At 39.7% G+C, this 21,717-nt stretch overlaps 1 protein-coding gene across 1 annotated transcript in view; it reads left to right on the forward strand.

Annotated features, from left to right (window-relative positions):
- Nucleotides 1-12,149, forward strand: part of HRH1 (histamine receptor H1) — a 139,145-nt gene extending 126,996 nt beyond the window's left edge. Inside the window, exon 3 of the mRNA XM_063426932.1 lies at nucleotides 10,562-12,149. Within this exon, the coding sequence (XP_063283002.1) occupies nucleotides 10,650-12,149 (1,500 nt within the window). The 5' untranslated portion in view covers nucleotides 10,562-10,649. The remainder of the gene's footprint in view (nucleotides 1-10,561) is intronic.
- The last annotated feature ends 9,568 nt before the right edge of the window (nucleotides 12,150-21,717 follow it).

The raw sequence follows: 21,717 nt of genomic DNA on the forward strand, positions 1-21,717 counted from the left end.
TTAATTTTTAATTTTGGCTTACCACTCTACCCTCCAGAAAAATAATCTTAGTGTAGTGATGTCCCGAACAGTTCGCCGGCAACCGTTCGCCGGCGAACATAGCGTGTCGGCGTTTGCGAACACGCGCGATGTTCGGTCCGCCCCCTATTCGTCATCATTGAGTAAACTTTGACCTTGTACCTCACAGTCAGCAGACACATTCCAGCCAATCATCAGCAGACCCTCCCTCCCAGACCCTCCCACCTCCATGACGAATAGGGGGCGGACCGAACATCGCGCGTGTTCGCAACCCGAACACGCTATGTTCGCCAGCGAACGGTTCCTGGCGAACTGTTCGGGACATCACTAGCTTAGTGTTTCGAAACTACTGCAAATTATTCCTCTCTCCACAAGAAAACTAGATTTGTGCTGCTCCAGGTGCCCCTATGGACGAGCTTCCATTTCTCCAAGGCAGCTATACTTATAGTTCAACTACTTTAGCCTTAAACTTGAAATTCACTTTAAATTCCCGACAGTTCTCTCTTGAGTAAATGTATCATGTATATTTTAGGAATATTTTAGGAATGCGGATGTCAACTTTAGCACTGTTTTTGTCACAAGACACATTTGTCATTTGTTTATGGCAATATCACCAATATTTTCAAAATGTAAACCAACTGGTTCTAATTAATTAAATGGACACGCCAATCGTTAGGCAACATACACTTTTAATGCTTTATATGGAAAATACACAGTAAAAATATATATAGTATTTGTGGTTGGAAACATGAATGACCGGTTTGAAACACAAACTTAGGAGTAGTGTTCTGATGTAGAATATGAATATGAATTTAGCAGTAGTCAGAGGGATTCCTTGCAGTGAGAGTAGTGGTGAACTGTGTGTGACATGACTGAGTGTGGGTAAGTAAGAGTCGAGTATTTTAACTTGGCAACACTTGTTCTAGGTGGGTTAAAGTGGTATAGTGGATGGATGAGTAGTTTGGTTCGTTTTAGAGGTTTGTAGAGAAAGTATATAGTGATGTTTAGCGATATCGAATATTTTTAAGCTAGAGATGATGACTCTCTGTCTAGCTACTGTAAACTCTCGTGGTCTCAAAAAACTGTAGAATGCTATGTAAATAGTGGTTTTAATTACTTGATTCGTGGGAATGTCGAATGGTCATGTGTCCAATAAATCGGAGAGGGTTTGGAATATTAGACCACCGATTGGTAACCTGAATGAAGTAGGGAGTCTATCTGTTTTATTAATACCCTGTAATATGCTTTTAATGGGAGAGGACGTGAGGAAAGGTGTGTGATTCCTATAAGTGGTGAGTATGTGATGTTGAATCCCTGTGAGATAAAGATTCTATGGAGCTACCATGGATTCTATGGAGAAATACTCTTGGACATGGCAAACCTATGATAAACTTTTAGAGCCTTATCATAAGCTGCCTATGTGTTATCAGAGAGTGCAAAACATGATAGTGGCCGGGCGTGAGACAGAAGACTGGCTAGTACATCACAAGCTCTTGGAATAGTGGCGTTCTGGACAGGAGCCTGTCTGCTGTGAGGTTCCTCTCGCCTCTGGGGTACACGGAACATATGACATCCCTGTAGAACCTAAAGGCGAGTACGAACTCGGGGATTGAGAGTTTCTTATTAAGACTGGGGTCCCTGGCTTTAAGTAGTACTGACAAATCCCTGTATACATAAGTCCTGTTCTCTACAATGTCCTGCAAAGCAATTAGTAGTGAGAGTAAATTAACATCCTTATCCTCAATAATGTCTTTCCTGATGGAGGTGCGGATGAAATGTGCAGGTGTGACAATGTGAGACATAGAGGGGAGGGGAGAAACGGTGCACAAGCTACTCTGTGTAATTCTAAACCACCAGACCAGTCAAGCATGTATAAGTGAAAAATATAACATATACCCCATGTGTTTAATACTTGGATAATAATGTACCACAGTGAACAGTTGTGTAAAAAAAAGAACACTGTGGGTACATATAAATGACCAGCTAGAGTTAGCTCATATGTAAATAATGAATAGAGAGCCATAATAACGAACAGTCTATAATTCTCATTTACCAGAGCTCAAACACTCGAACATCAAGGAGAGCAAACAAAATATCAGCCAACCGAACACGAAACATGACTAACTGTAACTTATGTGAACGAAGAGCAGTTTGTGAAACATACAAAATGTAACGGGCCAAGTGCTGAACAATGATACTCATACAAATGGGACAATGCTATGCGAACGTTCAGTTGTTAGAACGTGTGGGAAACATACAAAATTATCTCAAAAGGCTAGTTTCAGCAAAATGCAGACAAAAGCACGAAAACTCCTATGATGAGCCGAACACCGTACATATGGATACAAAATACAGAGGGCGCTCGGGAGAAAGCCTTGCGTTACCTGTAAAGACCAGGAGACAGGAACACGGAAGTGAACCGGCAACAATGCTCTGATGCGGTTAGAGTCAGCTGTTAGTCCGGAGCAGTCGGATCTCGTGGCTGAAGGTGAGTACAGAAAAAAAAAATTGGCGGGAAGAGCTGAACCCGAAATCCACATGGTAACCAAGGTAATGTATCACCTGAACGAGAACAGCCCAGGTAAGAGGGTAATCAGGGGTTTTATAGGATAAGATAGATTCAAACTCCTCCTACAAATACAGGCCTTAAAACATATATATATATAGAGAGAGAGAGAGAGAGCTTAGAAAAACGGTCCACAACCATGAGAATGGTGGTATAACTGTTAGAACTAGGAAGTTCAACAATGAAGTCCATGGACAAGTGGGACCACACAAACAGAACAAGCCTGCACATATTCCTTAACATCCCTCCTGAGGGAATCCCACCAGAATGACCTCATGATAGCAGAAGTGGATTAATTAATACCTGGGTGACCAGCAGACACATTGTCGTGAAACACCTTCATGATATTAACCCTCTCCCCCAATGGAACAAATAGTTTGTCCTGAGGTTTACCGCAGGGCGTCTGAGACTGAGCCTCCATGATGGAGCCAAGCAGTGGAGAGGACAATGAAAGGACAGTGGACGCAATGATACATTCCGGGGGAATGATATGGGATGTTTCTTGCTCTAGTATAGCCTCAGTATCAAACTGCCTGGACAAGGCGTCGGCCTTGCCATTTTTAGAACCAGGTCTGTAAGTGATAAGAAAATTAAAGCAAGAAAGAAATAGAGACCACCTAGCTTGTCTAGAAGATAATCGCTTAGCATCTTCTATGTAAGCCAGGTTTTTCTGATCAGTAATGATCAAAAGGGGGTCCTTGGAACCCTCTAAAAGATGTCGCCACTCCTTGAGAGCTAGAATAATGGCCAACAATTCTCTATTGCCAATATCGTAATTGCACTCAGCAGGAGACAACTTTCTAGAAAAGTAACCACAAGGATGTAACTGAGTTTCCTGGCTCTCCCTCTGGGAGAGAACTGCCCCTACCCCTGTCTCTGAAGCATCAACCTCCAGTATGAAAGGCTAACTGGTGTCAGGATGTATCAATATGTCAGCGGAGGCAAATCGCTGTTTGAGAGTTTCAAAGGCTTCAATAGCCTCCTTAGACCATATCGTACTACTAGCCCCCTTGCATGTCATATTGGTGATGGGGGATATTACTGAAGAAAATCCCTTTATAAATCTTCTGTAATAATTGGCGAAACCAATAAACCTTTGAATAGCTTTCAAACCAGTTGGTAAAGGCCACTGTAGAACAGACTCTAGTTTTTTAGAATCCATCTGAAACCCCGAGGCAGAAATATTATATCCTAAAAACTGTACTTCAGACTGGTCAAAGATACATTTTTCCAATTAACAATAAAGTTGTTGTTTTTTTTAAACAAGGTTTGTAGAACTTGTTTAACATGATAGTGGTGAGACTGGAGGTCAGGAGAATAAATAAGGATATCATCCAGATAGACCAAGACAAACGAATAAATATAATCCCTGAGTACATCGTTAATGAAATCTTGGAACACGGCTGGAGCATTGCACAACCCGAATGGCATCACTAGATATTCATAGTGTCCACTTGTGGTATTAAATGCAGTCTTCCACTCGTGGTTTTCCTTGATTCTCACTAAATTATAAGCACTTCTAAGATCAAGCTTAGTAAACACTTTAGCACCCTGGAGTCTGTCAAATAATTCAGCAATAATTCAGCAATAAGAGGAATGGGGTAGGCGTTTTTAATGGTGATTTTGTTCAATGCCCTGTAATCGATACATGGGGGCAACTCACCATCCTTTTTAGATACAAAAAAGAACCAGCAGGCGAGGATGATTTTCGTATATGGCCTTAATATATTCCTCCATTACACTACTCTCCTGAGGAGATAGAGCATAAACTGCCCCCTTAGGTGGCATAGCGCTGGGTAGTAAGTTAATGGAACAGTCATATGGTCTATGAGGAGGTAGAGTATTAGACTGAGTCTTGCTGAATACTTCTTTAATGTCACGGTATTGTATAGGAAGCTCAGGATTTTGAGGTGTACTAGTGGGTAATTCGATAACAAGAAAAAGGAAACTCAAAAGGCTGGAAAGTGGGGGGGGGGAGGAAAAGACACTCCCGTATCCCACTGCCGAGCCTCCAGAGTATAGAGGTCACCTGGACTGGTTAAAAGGGGGTAATCCTGGAAATTGTAGAAAAAAGGAAGAAAAAAAAACCAAAAAGGGATGTCTTATATAAAGACCGCCCAGGGCCGGCCTTAGGCATTTGGGCGCCCTGTGCAAAAAATCTTCACAGCGCCCCCCCTTCCCGGCCCCCCCTCCCCCACTCCTTACCCCTTCCCACACACACACACACACGCGCAGACAGTCACACACACACGCGCAGACAGTCACACACACACAGGCAGACAGCCACACACACACACTCACTAACAGACACACACTAACATACACAGACACACACACTAACAGACACACACTAACATACACAGACACACACTAACAGACACACACTAACATACACAGACACACTAACAGACACCCACTAACATACACACTAACATACACACACACTAACAGACACACACACACACTAACAGACACACACACACACACTAACAGACACACACACACACACACACTAACAGACACAGACACACACACACACACTAACAGACACACACTAACATACACAGACACACACTAACACACACACACTAACATACACACACACACACTAACATACACACACACACACACACTAACATACACACACACACTAACAGACACACACACACACACACACACACACACTAACAGACACACACACACTAACATACACACTCACCCACATTAACACATTTTTTAACATTTATTTAGACCCCCCCCCCCCCCAGCCTCCTTACCTTTGGGAATGCTGGGGGGGGGGGTCTCTTCCTCCCTGGTGGTCCAGTGGCTGCTGGGCTGGGCAGGCGGCGCTGGCGGGCGGCTGGCGAGGGAGCACTTCCTCTGAGCTGTATGCTCAGCTCCCTCGCACGCTGCAGAGTGAGGCTGGGAGCCGGAATATGACGTCATATTCCGGCTCCCAGCCTCACTCTGCGGCGCGCGAGGGAGCTGAGCATACAGCTCAGAGGAAGTGCTCCCTCGCCAGCCGCCCGCCAGCGCCGCCCGACCGCCAGGCATGTCTGTTAGCCGCAAGGCTAACAAGACATTTGCCTTGGGCATTTGGGGGCGGCTTTTTTTGCCGCCCCCTGGAAAATGCCGCCCAAGGCAAATGTCTTGTTAGCATTGCGGCTAACAGACATGCCGTGTGAGCTATGCGGCCGCAGGGCGCCCCCTGCACCATGGCGCCCTGTGCGGCCGCACAGCTCGCACACCCCTAAGGCCGGCCCTGAGACCGCCCAGAGGGTAAATACCCAGTCCAATCTCAACAGTAGTGTAGTTGCCAAAAAAATTAAAAAGCCTTTATTGAAATCTATTAAAAACCTGGGTTATCAGTGATGGACAGAATAATATAGGGATAAATATGTATGGTAGGAACAGGGCTAGTCAGGAGCCTAATAGCCAAAAGGAACCCTCACAAAAAACGGAGAGGGGATAGAAGGCAATATGTATCCCCATGTTACACCACACCCCCACAGCCCCATTCGCAGGAGGACCAGAGCAGCTTAGACACAATCACAGGTGATTACAATAAAGCTTATGAGCTTAAGGTATAAATTTACCACCCGGACAGTTTCTGCTCACTGCTGATACCCCTGAGGACGGCGTGTGGTCACGCCAAAACGTACGTCGGGTTCTTCTGTGTTTTTAATACTCTTTGAGCACTTTGCTCTGAGCACCTTTTTCATTTATGTTTTTCTAGCATGTGTGTGTAACCTGGGGATTCAGATGTTATGACAGCATTTAGATTAGAACACCCACGAAGGTGTTTTATAGGAGATAGGGTATTAGCATAGCACTACTGTTTGGTTGGGAGTGTGTGTTTCTCCCTTTCCCTGTTCTCTCCTACTGCTTTGTTACCTGAGTTATGTATGGCGGTACATATTGCCTTCTATCCCCTCTCCGTTTTTTGTGAGGGTTCCTTTTGGCTATTAGGCTCCTGACTAGCCCTGTTCCTACCATACATATTTATCCCTATATTATTCTGTCCATCACTGATAACCCAGGTTTTTAATAGATTTCAATGAAGGCTTTTTTATTTTTTTGGCAACTACACTACTGTTGAGATTGGACTGGGTATTTACCCTCTGGGCGGTCTTTATATAAGACATCCCTTTTTGGGTTTTTTTTCTTCCTTTTTTCTAGTGGGTAATTCGATAGTGCCCACTCTTTTGGTGACATGCAATATACACCTTTCATTACACTCCTTACCCCATTCCAATATTTCCCCATTAGCCCAGTCAATGTGAGGGTTATGCTTGCTAAGCCATGGAAATCCTAATATGATAGGACATGAAGGAGATGCAGTCACCTGAAATATAATCTCTTCCTTATGTAAGGCACCAATGGAAATATGTATGGGTAAGGTTTCATGCGTTATTAATGGTTGTGAGAGTGGTCTCCCATCAATAGCTTCAACGGCTAGGGGTGATAGTCTCTCCTTGATAGGTATAGTATTATCCTTGACAAATTGGACATCAATGAAATTTCCAGCAGCCCCTGAGTCCATCAGGGCTTTGCATGAAAAGTGCTTTTTGTCAAGAATAATCGAAATATCAATGAGAAGTCTATATTTATTCTTTTCAGAGGATGTCTCCATTAAACCTAAGACCTGTCTCCTAAAGGCACTTAGGTGTGGTAGTTTATTCGGACAAATGGGACAATTGTCTCTCATATGTCCATTACTACCGCAGTAAAAACATAAACCTTAATTTCTCCTATATTGTTTCTCGGCCTCTGACAGTCTAGTGACCCCCAACTGCATGGGTTCAGGTTCGGACTGTTTAGGAAGGTCAGGAACAACAGGTTCGAAGAGACAGGGTTTTAAAGGCATAGTCATACGCCTGGTCTTATTTCTAGTATTCTCTCTGGTTCTTAGTCTATTATCAATTTACATAACAAATGTGATGCACTCGTTTATTGGGTAGATCTTTAGCAGCAATCTCATCTAGCATATTGTCAGATAGTTCCTTTTTAAATGCAGAGAGTAGCCCACTGCTAGTCCAGTCTACCTCGGAGGCCAGGGTACGAAATTCTATGGCATAATCCGAGATAGACCGGTTCCCTTGTCTGATGTGCATCAGAGCAGTGGAGGCATCGTCCTCCCTGCCTAAAGGTTCAAACGTAAGTTTAAATTCTGTAAGAAACTCCTGGTAATTGTGTGCCACACTCCTATTACTCTCCCGGAATGGATTGGCCCAAGCTAAAGCTTTACCTTTTAACTAATTCATCAGGTAACCAATTTTAGCTCTGTCTGTGGGAAAAGATCCTGGTGAGGCCGCAAAATGATACTCCATTTGGTAAAGGAATCCCCTGCATTCTTGAATATTACCATCAAAATGCAGGGGAGGAGATAGGGAGATAGTAGGTGCCTTGTGTACTATAGGTGGAGGTACATAAGGTGGAGGTGAGGCCGCAGGTTGCAGATGCGCTGTTCGAGTAAGAAGTGTACTGAAGGCCTGGGCAAATTGATCCATGCAGTGATCATTTTCCTCCAGTTTCATTTCGCAAGCAGCTATGTGCTTACACAATTCTACAGGATCTATGGCCATGTCGTAATGTCAGGATTACAGAATGATCCAGCACGTAGAATTGTGTAACACAGAGGACTGATAGGTAACGTATACCGGACCTTAGAATGTCCGGACTAACGTACCAAAGAATAGTCAGGAATAGCCGAGGTCAAGGGATACAGAAAGAGACACAACGATAAGGAAAAGCCAGGAGTCAGGGATACCAGAAAACAGGGAAGTCAAAAACAATGCCAAAGTCAAATAACCAGAAATACCAGAATAAATAACACGCTCTTGGACAACCACAAGGGAAACCACGACAGGGCACTGAGCAGGATGAGAACTGGGCCTAAATACCCCTCCTCTAGATCTGATAGGCTGTAACCGGCCTTTGACCCCAAAGTCATTTACCAGGTTCCCATTTGCATAATTGCTGCTCAGCATTAACCCTTCTGTGGATTTGGTTGCTGCTCGGCACAACCTTTCCTGTGTGGATAGTAAATGTCATTAACCACATTTATAAGCGGATGAATACGTGACAGTAAATTACTGTGGTTGTATCCTTGCACTCAGGCTGAATTTGATGTGGATGGGTTCCAGTCCCAGAGGACAAATGTTGCATAAAGTTCAAATGTTAGAAAGACTCACAGTCTTGTTGAATAGAATACATTTCTTTATTGAGGGTTCAGGGATCAACGTCTTTCATCAGGATAAGGATAACATTACAATGTAAAACAATAATTTATATAGGAACAGTAATGAAGGTCTGCCTTACCACAGGTGTGCTCAGTGCAATTCCCGGCATCTGCGTGTGCCCTGTGCGCATGCGTGTACATAGCTCCGCCCCCGGTCGTGACATAGTACTGGTAGATTAGGTATAATAGGTAACTCCTCAGGTGCCATACAAATCCTATGATGATTTGCCAGCTGTGGGTCTGCTATTTACCCATTCTTGCAGGATTCTATTTTTAAGTAGTATCTGTGAATGTAGGCATGATTTTGTAGGAAGTATACTTGTGAGAATGTTTGTGTGTTTGTGTATAATGCTGATGTTTGAATGTCGGGGGTTTGTTTGTGTCTAGTGCAGACATTTAAATATTGTGGGGGGTATAGTGTTGCTTTCTGAATGCAATATTTCTTATGCAGTGTTAGTGTATGAATGCATGGTTATGTTGGCATGTGAATGGAGGGGTGTCTTTGTATGTAATATTGGTAATTGTAATTTACCATTAATGACAAGTCTCTGTACTCTATCGTGAAGTCAATGTTCTACCCAAGAACAAGATTTTTTTATATAAATCATCTAATTTATTTTAGAACACTAACCCTATATGTGGAACAGTATCAAAGTAGATTACACCCTATCTATAATTATACTTCTATTTATTTATTCATTGAAGAACACTAATTTTCATAATATTACTGTGATTTTGATTATTTTTTTCATATTGAGACAATCATCTCTGTGTGTGAGGGACAGGGGTACCAATTGCTTTCTCGGCTGTTAGCATGGAGGACTGGCAAGGTTTTTTTGATCTGAATTCTTCTGAAAATAAAAATAGTTGAAGGTTTGTGTTGTGTATTTTGCAGGACATTTGCTAGTCCAGCACTGTATGAGTTTATGTTTTGGCTGATGGCCCACAATATCAATGTTCTCTAGGCCTGGGTAGACCACGTGGGATGTTTTCTTCCTGGTGGACTGCAGTGTCTTATGTTAACCAGACTACCAGCCTACCATGAGTTTCTATGATGTCCATAGAGGTGTGAGAAATACTCTTAGGCATGCACAGATTGATGCATGTTGCTGGAATATATGACAGCACACATTGCAACTCTAGCAACTATCTGTCAAATCTATATATCACATACTCCATGTGAGTACGGCCATCCATACTGAGCTCTGTGAGTTAAGTGCACAAAATAAGGCCATCTGCTTATACTTGCCCTGTAAGCTAAACATTACCAGACATCCATTTTGGTAAAGGTACTAAAACAAAAATGATTTTGGGGGACACTGGAATTAATGCTGCCCAATTTAAAATAGTGATTTTCTTTTACTATGTTACAAGGGCAAAAGCAGGATGCAGGTTAAAAAAATATTTGCAATTGGTTTGGTTTTGTGCTTAATATGAAAAAATAAATAAATAAAACATATGTTTGCAAATTAGTCTCTTGAAGAAATGACCCTCTGCCTTGGTCATTTATATTTCTTTCAGTATAAATAGTACTATTTTAATACATATAAATAAAATATGTTTTGACAGAGCAGTTGAAGACAAATCCCTTCTTTTAAGCTTACATTTTGTTGTAACATGGGGTCTACTGTACTCAAATGTGTCTACTGACAGCGCATATTTAGGCTCTTGCTTGTATATATATTCTTATCTCATCTGTATATACAGATCATTAACATTTATTTTTCCTATTACAGATCAGAAGCAACAAAATGCCATTTCTCATCCCAGCATTTGCGTAACATAACTTACCACGTAAGCCAGTGATACCGAACTTGGGAAATTATGTGGTATACAAACCTCAGCGCATCGAAGAACGCGACAGACATTCATTCTGCTAGCCTCGGACTGGTACTGGGGTGCATTTCATTTTTTACTGTTATCTTGAACATTTTGGTTTTGTATGCAGTTAAGATTGAGCGGACACTTCACACTGTTGGTAACTTATACATCGTCAGTCTATCCATTGCTGATCTTATTGTGGGTATGGCTGTCATGCCACTGAACATTATCTATCTTATCAATGACAAATGGGTCCTGGGAAGGCCAGCCTGTTTATTTTGGCTCTCAATGGATTATGTAGCAAGCACGGCCTCTATATTTAGTCTTTTCATATTGTGCATTGATCGCTATCGCTCCATTCAGCAGCCATTGCAGTATTTGAAATATCGGACTAAGACCAGGGCTTCAGTGATGATTTCTGGAGCATGGCTTCTTTCTTGCATGTGGATCATCCCTATTTTGGGTTGGCATGTATTTGCAAATGGTGGAAACAGATCTGTGCCTGAACATACATGTGAAACTGAGTTCCATAAGGTGACTTGGTTTAAAGTGCTCACTGCCATATTGAATTTCTATATCCCTTCCTTGTTAATGTTGTGGTTCTATGCTAAAATTTATAAAGCAGTAAGGGAACACTACCAGCATAGAGTTCTTATCAATGGCTCATTCCAGTTATATTATGACAGTAAATTTGTGAGAAATGTTAAAGTGCTGAAGAAGACAGAGGATTGTATTCATAACCAGTGTTCTAATGGGATGCTTATGGTTCCCAAAACAAATTGTCAAACTCATTACACGGCAGTCTCAAAGGTTTTCACTCAACAAAGTACTTTGCAAGACCATTTCCGGCTGGAGGGCTTTGAAACCCAGCAGGAGTTTGACACATGTGACAATAAAGTGGTCAAATTGCACTGTTTTCCTCTCACAATCCTGCAGACTCACCCAGAGGAATGCAGGAATTATGTAACTGTCACTAGGGGGAAATTAAAAGACCATCACTGTTGTGAAAACCAAGAGTTGACAGATATATCTGAAGAACATACGTTTGCTGAAGCTCCTTCGTGTATTATGGAAACCAGTCGGATAGAGGAATCCAATGATGTGCCATCCGAGAGGATAGATGGTCCTGTATCAGGGAACCTTAGCTACCTGAAGCACACTTGGCAAAGGATTCGCTCTCATTCCAAGCAGCACATTCAAGGACTTCACATGAACAGGGAGAGAAAAGCCGCCAAGCAATTGGGCTTCATCATGGCAGCTTTTATGTTGTGTTGGATCCCATATTTTGTCTTATTCATGGTAATAGCATTTTGCCAAAACTGCTTCAATCACAATTTCCATATGTTTACTATATGGCTGGGATATGTAAACTCAACACTGAACCCCCTGATTTATCCTTTGTGTAACGAGAACTTTAAAAAGACATTTAAAAAGATATTTCGTGTTGAACTGTACTGTACTGTGTGCAAGAAAGAAAAATGTACGTCCTGCACCTTGAAATGAACACAATTAATAATTATCATCATCTTCTCCTACTGTTGGAAAGACGGGTGTGACTGATTTGAATATATATTAATATATTTATAGAGTATCGTTGGATTGTGTTTGAGATTTTGTTCATCATCAATACATGTTCTCAAATCTGATGAAAGTCTAAAAAACGCTACTTGAGCCATTGTAACTATGTGTGATATTGAGAATATGAGTGAAGTTAAGAACCAATTCCCTAGTGTGTGGGAAGAACATTCAGTTCCATCAAAACTGATTTGTTGCATCCCATAATATAAAGGTTTGATGGTTTCCAAAAGTAATGAGTTTGGTGCAATATTTATCTATACATGAGAAAGAGTGGCCAATTGACTATACTATGAGATATGGGACAAAATACATGAAGAGAAAGAATTATATTTTATATATAATAGAGGAGTGGTTAAGGTGTTTGCTTTTTGCACATTACATTGAAAGAAATCCTTACTTATATTAACTCATGAAGCATATTATTTTTTGTTTACGTGCTTTAACCACAACTTGTCTTCCCCATCTGTTTAACCTTTCCCCATCTTGTAAGGTTGTAGCTCTTAAATAAAATATTTTAATTATTGTCTTATCAAAATGGTGCCCAGTATTAGTCACTTAAGTTCTGGACAGATGTTTAGCCAGAAAGACTATGAATGTATCTTGTGTGGACTTCCCTATATACACCTTGCAGATTTCTTGGTTGTTCAGATTAAATTACTTTGGTGATATCATTAACAACAGATATATGAAGCATGTATCCTGTATGACAGATTGTCAGCTCAGTCAGCCATGTTTATTTCTCATGGACATTATCTTTAGAATGCCAGATCTGCTATTAGCCCCCCAAAACTGAAAACAAGTTAATTCATTATGTAATAAGAATATATAGTACTACTGTTTTATTCATTGAAGTCCAACCACTGCCATTTTCACCTTATGTAAATATTAATACACACTGATTGAAGAAATCACAAATTAGCATATACTTTAATGGATCTGTATCATGTGCATTGTGAATTTTCAACGAGAACAAGCAAAATATAGGTGATTTTCTATGTTTTTTCAGTGGTTTAAATTCCAGAGAAGTGACAGTTTTCCTTTCAAGGTTTAAAAAAATGACGGGTCTAGAATAAATAGTATCATTCATGTAAGTAAATCGAGCCACCTTGCAGGTTATATATGATATAGAATGTTTTGGGTCCCAAAGAATCAGAGTTGTTTTAAATGATTTTTGTGTTTTTTTAACGTAATAAAGGCAGTCAGACAGCAAATTTACTAATGCAGTTTCACGTGTGCCTACGCAGAGGCTAATTAAATCATCAGAAAGCAAATTAATATATCCAAATAAAAAGAAATAAGTATGTATAAACAGAACTGCTTCCGATAACCATATACAGCATTAGGTAGGTTGTTTATTTCAATGGTTAAGAATCAGAATTGTTTATAATACTTACCAAGTAAACCGTATAAAATATATATTAGAATTGCATTTTCTGTGCTTTAAAAATGTGATTTAATACAAAACTGTTGCTATGGAAAAATATAAAGTTGTTTTTTTTAAGAGTATTATGGAGGTGGACTATATGTGTAAAAAGATAACTGCCAATATGATGGATATATTTGTATAGCCATTTTTTTTTTTTAATTCATTATTTTCTGTGTGCATGGAATAACATAACATCTTACAATGCCACAACAACATTAGTAAGTAAAGCAAGAACATAGAAGGTCACATTTGTGGCTTTGAGAAAACGGCACATTTTTTTAATTATTATTCAAACAATACATTCAACTGGTGCGCTGACTGCAGTGTTGAGTGTAAGCTTAAAGATTAGCAAAATGTTAAGATTCAATGCAAGCAAGACATAACTGCAACTGGTGCATTGAGTGGTGTATGGTAGATTACATGCAAGGCTGTACTCGATTGGGACAGGTTACTTATTAAACGTTAGGTTACATGCTAGACAGACATGTTATATAACAGAGACCACTGGAGTCGGGCTAACTGCTAAACAAGTACTTATGTCCATGTAAGTCCATGTTGGAGAGGTGAATAGGCGAGAGCAGGAACAGAGACCAAAGATGGCTGCCGGGGTCGTTAGAGATACCTCGCTCAGTTGCTGTAAGTGATATCCCATATGCTGCATGACACTTGTTGTGTGTGCCTCTGTGATGATATGGAGTGCCTTGAGGATGTCGCTGGAAACGGTGAGTCCAGTTAAGGTTTGCAACTCAGGTCTGTTTAGTGAAGTCCCACAGTTCTCGGCTGGTATCAGCGGGTTTTGGTGCTTGATTAAAAATGTATACTTCACGGTTGTGAGGCTGTCAGGGGAGCTTAGTGGCTGTCTGCGCTGTTTAAGCCTAAGGCTTAAACAGCGCAGAGCTCTCAGCTTTCAGAGCTCTCTCCAACAGCTTTGCGGTCAGGCGGATTGGTGAGCAGCACAGCTTCTTTCCCCTTGGTTGCATGAGACAGGGGCCTTGGTGTAGGGCTCCACGTTGCCGCCATCTTGGGAGGTAGGTTTTTGGGAGTACCGCGCTTCTCAGCCTTCTCTCCTGCCGAGCTCTCTGCAGTGGGGGCCGGGATAACCCCCCCCCCGGCCCACGGGGGGGGGGGAAACGGGACCGGCAGGCGTCACAGATAGTCGGCGTGTGGTTGCCGCGGGGGGAGACAGGGCAGCGGCTGTCTACCCCTCTCCCCTCTCGAGTAGGCCGCAGTCCCCGAAGCTTTATTCGACCCTTCTGGGTCCCAAAACTCCCAATCTCGGGGTCCGCCACCTTTCCCACCACCGTATGCTTGATTGTTGGGCTCTTTGCGGGCATCAGAGCTGCAGGATTTGCCTAAGAGGCCAGAATTCTCTGGAGCCTCTCCTGCATGCGACCGGTCAGCATGGCGGTCCGGCCCCGCCCCATTTGTATAGCCATTTTAACTGCAATTAACCAGAAAAAAAAGTGTTTCACAATCAAAATATATTAGTTAAGACAAAAGTTTTCACATTTTGAATAAATGGAACGCTATGGCATTTCAAATGATTTTGCTTCACCCTACATTTAAATAATATCAAGCCGTTTAATCAGAAAACACAATTACAATCCATCCAAATAATCAACTCTATTGAATTAAAAAAATACTATCGTAAAAATATTTTTGAATGGTATGCTGTAGAAATTAGTTATTTCATGAATATATCTTTTGTTTATGTGGTATTTTTCATTTGTACATTAGAGGGAAACATCTATAGACAATGTATGAAATGCGTGTTTTCTTAGACCCAGACTTCCTACTGTTTGGGCAATATAGTTAGAAAAGATTTGAATGGGTTTTTCAAAACGGACTTACCTACATAAAAGGTTTTATGTTTCGTGTTTAGACAGCAATTCTCGGATAAAGTTTTAAAAGTAGAGTGATCACCATGGAAACCAATGGAATGATCCTGCTGTTTGTTTCATTCGTACAACTTTGCCACAAGAATTTTCTATATATGTAATTTCCTGCCTTCTAAACAAGAGACATTTGCAAAGAACACTTTCAAGAATTTATAATATTTTGTTGCAATCTGTCCTTTATAGAGAGGCAGATATTATTTTACAATTATTAGACTGCACTTAATAATTAACAGAAAACTACGATTCTTTGCAGAGACCACTTTTCTGAAACAATGTGTAGAATACATTCTTTTTATTTTGATAAACATCTGTATGTGTATATATATGTATATGTGACATTTAAAAAAAATATTAATATATTCAAATTATATGATCTGCCGGGAAAATAATGTTATCAAAATTCAGACTCTACAGTGGGTAAGGTCATCCAAACATTATTATATTTACATTATTATTATAAGTAATAAATAGTGTAATTGAAACAGTGCACAATTATTAGCACTAATTTTGAGGAGCAGTGGGACATATATGTCCTGCCCAAAATTAGTGGGGGTTCTGCCCCCGACAGAAGCTTCTCTTTGACGCTATAGTAGTTTTTATTCAGAGCTCTCTCAGTAACCTTGTTATGTGAAAGGAAGGCTCTCCTCAGATCCTCTGCTGGCATATCACTATTGGGAGAGGAGGTAAACAGGCAGCGGAATAACTGTAATCAATCTCAGTCAGACATGCCATGGTGCTGACTTGAGATTGAAGAAACCTTAACAGTAGTCCTAACCCTAATCAGTAACCCTAGTCCTAATCCTAAAATATATATAATATATACTTTTTATTTCCTGCACTACACTTGAAAGCATCTAAAGCTTGATTTTCAGGAGTGACCATCACATGACAAAACCTCATTAATAAATAGAGGTTCTGTTCCTGTAACTATGTGTACACACATGGTGCAAATTTCCACCTACCACACCATCATCTGATGTTGTGACTTTATCATTCAGGAGGTTCCTGTACACTGTGCCAGCATGCTTGAAATATTTATGTATTATCCACCTTAATCCAAAATATACTGTTTTTGTTTTTGAACTTATGTATCAAATGTCAATTGCCCTTTTCATTTGTAAATGCTGAATTGTATAGTTGTGTACTTGTAAGTCATAAAATTGTGTGTTTTGTAGTACTTGGTGTAAGTGCTTTAATATGTTATGCTGCATGTTCAGTCCTTATAATCCTATGATACAAGCCTTGAACTATGAACAGGGTGTTTTGTCATCCTGATGTAGAAATACATTAACAAACATGAAGGGTAAAATAAAAATGGACAGGGCAACACAAGAGAATGGCCCTGATTAGTCAAGGACACCAGGGCTGAACAGAATGATAAAACTACCTGGGTCATGGGTAATGGAACTCTAGATCAGAAAATGAGAATGCCTGGTCAAGGAATAAACGTTAATCAGAAGAGAAGGTAAGCCAAGCCTGGTCAAAAACAAATAAAAACAAGTATTAGCAAAAACAGAGCACCATTCAGATAAAACCACTACATATGGGATCAATAGTCTTATATAGTGAAGAATGTTGTTATTTCACAGCTCTCACATGCCAAATTATCCTTCTGTGCATGTCCCATGACTTCTGTAGAGAGAGAGGGTCTGCGGGAGAAAACAGTGTTGGACTCAGACCCTCTGGTAACTACTGCAGACTTTCTAACATTATTATTAGTAGTAGCAGTATTATTGACATTTATATAGCACGAACTGTAGCGCTTTACAATAATATGAGAGGAGGGATGTAACTATAAATAGGACACGTACAAGAAAACTTACAGAAACGATAGGTTGAAGAGGACCCTGCTCAAACGAGCTTTCAGTCTATAGGAGGTGGGGTATAAAACACATTAGGACAGGAAATATCAATCAAATAAGGTGGGAGTGAAGCAGAGCTGGAGTAGAGAGTAAAGTGCTGCCCTATAGGAGAGAGCAAGAGACAGGTATGTAAGGTAGAGGTTACTCAGGTGAGGCCATAAACTTTCCTAAAAAGATGGGTTTTAAGGCACTTCTTAAAGGATTGAAGACTAGGGGAGAGTCTGATGGAGGTAGGTAGGCTATTCCATAGGAAGGGAGCCGCCCGCGAGAGAGGAAAATCAGTCTGGCGGCGGCATTCATTACAGACAGGTTAAATACAGGTTACTGGCTATGGGAGGATAATGCATAATAAACACGTTACTGGCTATGGGAGGATAATGTATAATAAACACAGGTTACTGGCTATGGGGAGGATAATGTATAATAAACACAGGTTACTGGCTATGGGGAGGATAATGTATAATAAACACAGGTTACTGGCTATGGGGAGGATAATGTATAATAAACACAGGTTACTGGCTATGGGGGGATAAGGTATAATAAACACAGGTTACTGGCTATGGGGGGATAAGGTATAATAAACACAGGTTACTGGCTATGGGGAGGATAATGTATAATAAACACAGGTTACTGGCTATGGGGAAGATAATGCATAATAAACACAGGTTACTGGTTGTGGGGGGATAATGTATAATAAACACAGGTTACTGGCTATGGGAGGATAATGTATAATAAACACAGGTTACTGGCTATGGGGAGGATAATGTATAATAAACACAGGTTACTGGCTATGGGGAAGATAATGCATAATAAACACAGGTTACTGGTTGTGGGGGGATAATGTATAATAAACACAGGTTACTGGCTATGGGGAAGATAATGCATAATAAACACAGGTTACTGGTTGTGGGGGGATAATGTATAATAAACACAGGTTACTGGCTATGGGAGGATAATGTATAATAAACACAGGTTACTGGCTATGGGGAGGATAATGTATAATAAACACAGGTTACTGGCAATGGGGAAGATAATGCATAATAAACACAGGTTACTGGTTGTGGGGGGATAATGTATAATAAACACAGGTTACTGGCTATGGGAGGATAATGTATAATAAACGCAGGTTACTGGCTATGGGAGGATAATGTATAAAAAACACAGGTTACTGGCAATGGGAGGATAATGTATAATAAACACAGGTTACTGGCTATGGGAGGATAATGAATAATAAACACAGGTTACTGGCTATGGGAGGATAATGTATAATAAACACAGGTTACTGGCTATGGGGGATAATGTATAATAAACACAGGTTACTGGCTATGGGAGGATACTGTATAATAAACACATGTTACTGGCTATGGGAGGATAATGTATAATAAACACAGGTTACTGGCTATGGGAGGATAATGTATAATAAACACAGGTTACTGGCTAAGGGAGGATAATGTATAATAAACACAGGTTACTGGATATGGGGGATAATGTATAATAAACACAGGTTACTGGCTATGGGGGGATAATGTATAATAAACACAGGTTACTGGCTATGGGGGGATAATGTATAATAAACACAGGTTACTGGCTATGGGGGATAATGTATAATAAACACAGGTTACTGGCTATAGAGGATAATGTATAATAAACACACAAAACAAATAATAAGAAAAAAAGAATGCAAATGTAAAGAATTACTTCACTAATATAAAGTTGGTATATAAGAAATTGTAAAAATCACATTGCAAGGTGCCTATGCTAGTGGGGAAAAGGAAAAAGTCTGAAAAATTCACAGAATGTAAAGAATTATGTCATTAATATAAAGTTGGTATATAAGAAATTGTAAAAATCACATTGCAAGTCACCTATGCTAGTGGGGAAAAGGAAAATGTATATATAAAGATGTTTTGTTTTTTTTATTTATTTTTTTTATTCTTGGCACTACTTGGTGCAATCCCAACAGTTAAATTGGATATAATGGTTGGCATGAGTTGATATTGGTTTGGAAAAGGAATAGGATACAGTCTGATCTCACTAATATAAAGTTGGTATACAAGAAATTGAACAAATCATATTATAATTTGTTTCTTTCAGATAGGAATAGCTTAATGCATACATAAATGTGAGTGTTTTTTTTTTTTTCTTCTTTCTGTCGATACTTCTTGGTGTGATTATGATAGTGGAATTAAGTATTATTCCCTACACAAGACTTGTTTGCAAAATGCACAGATTGCTTAGTTGGATTATATTAACATAAAGCGGCTAGATAAAGTCAATAGTTAAAGGTGCAAATCAGGGTAGTGATGCTATTACATTCTGTTTTGTCGTCACTGCTCTTCTAGCTATACGCAGTTTGCCTAATCGAAGGGAGCAGAATGCAGGATGGTTGCATATCTGACTCTTGACACTGATTTAGCGACTTAAAAAGTTACTTAAGAAATGGAAGTGACTATAATGTGACCTGACTATATTCTAGACTATGTTAGAGGAGAGGAGCTTCTTCTTTTTTTTTTTTTTTTTTTTTTCTCTCTCCCTCTCTTCCTCTCCCAGTTATAAGGATTATATGGACTTCCTGCGACACTCTCGAGGAGGGTTCCCTTCATGCTCCTCCAACTAACTCCATATTTCTTTTTTTGGAGTTTTGGATGCATACCCAGGGTTTTGGGATGCATTGTCTGTCTTCCACTAAGTGGGAGTGGAGATGGAAGTTCTTTTTAATAGTGTGGATGTGGAATGGCTCATGTCTGAATTACATGAGGGCATTCGAATGTAACTGTCGTATGTGTTTTTTTAGTTCATGTTTTTGTCTCTTTGCTGAGGGTCATAGTCGCGAACCACAAACGGATAGTTTATGGTTAAATTTATGACAATAAATAAACAACCCAATTAAAAGAGCCATGGTGTTTCAATATATTAAAAAGGAAGGTGCAAAAGTTATATTACTTCAAGAAACCCATTGGCTAAGGAGAGACATAAAGCGCTTTATCCCCAAAAACTTTAAAATTCAACTCTGCTCTTCATTGGAGGATAAAAAGAAGTGTGGAGTAGCTTTTTTAGTAACAGATGATCTAGATATTCAAGTCACATACCAGGACAAAGATAAAAATGGAAGATTAATTTTAGTTATATGTAAAATACAAGATGAAGAATTTACTATTGTAAACATTTATGCCCCTAATACTAATTCTGTTCAGTTTATACAAATGGTTTTGAGTAAACTAGAAAAAAATCAAAAAGGGCAAGATTATTATGGGAGGAGATTTTAACTGTATCTTAGATGGAACGCTGGATAGGAATTCATTAACAGGGGTCATTCAAGATAAAAAGGGAAAGAAATCATCAACTCAATTTTCAACTTTGATAAATAAGTACGGATTATTAGATCTATGGAGGATTAATCATCCACTAGAAAAAGATTTTACCTGTTTTTCTAAAGCGCACTGTACTTACTCTAGATTAGACTTATTTTTAGGTTCCTCAGAGGTTTCATATAGGGTCAAAAAGGTCTTGATTCAAGAAGTAACCTGGTCAGACCATAATCCATTAATACTTGATCTAACTATTTCACCTGATATTAAGATTAGGAATAATTGGAGACTTAACGAATCACTCCTGAAGGAGGCTCAAGATATAAATTCCATAAAAGATCTAACAAACCGTTTTTTTGATGAAAATAAAAACAAAGGTACACCAGATGCTATAGTTTGGTGTACATATAAGGCTGTGTTACGGGGACACTTTATTAACCCCTTAACACCGCAGCCAAATGTACAAGTTGTGAACGAAACAAAATGTAAACAAAACCTAGCATTTGCGCTATATGTCTGTCAAACCGTAATTCACCTCTTTCATATTAAATGCACCCCCCTTATTATATATCATTTTATTCAGGGGAAACAGGGCTTTCATTTAATATCAAATATTTAGCTATGAAACATAATTTAATATGAAAAACATGGGAGAAAATAAGATTTTTTTTGATTTTTTTAGTTCTACATGACATTTTAACTGTCAATGTCATAATACTGTTTGCTTTAACTGCAATAAAATACACATATTTGTATTCAGCAAAGTCTCACGTGTAAAACAGTACCCCCTATGTACATGTTTAATGGTGTTTTGGGAAGTTACAGGGTCAAATATAGCGTGTTACATTTGAAATTGAAATTTGTCAGATTGGTTACGTTGCCTTTGAGACTGTATAGTAGCCCAGGAAATAAATTTACACCCATAATGGCATACCATTTGCAATAGTAGACGACCCAAGGTATTGCAAATGGGGTATGTCCAGTCTTTTTTAGTAGCCA

Source organism: Pelobates fuscus, chromosome 7 (genome assembly GCF_036172605.1).
Source record: "Pelobates fuscus isolate aPelFus1 chromosome 7, aPelFus1.pri, whole genome shotgun sequence".
In the NCBI taxonomy this organism is placed as follows: Eukaryota; Metazoa; Chordata; class Amphibia; order Anura; family Pelobatidae; genus Pelobates; species Pelobates fuscus.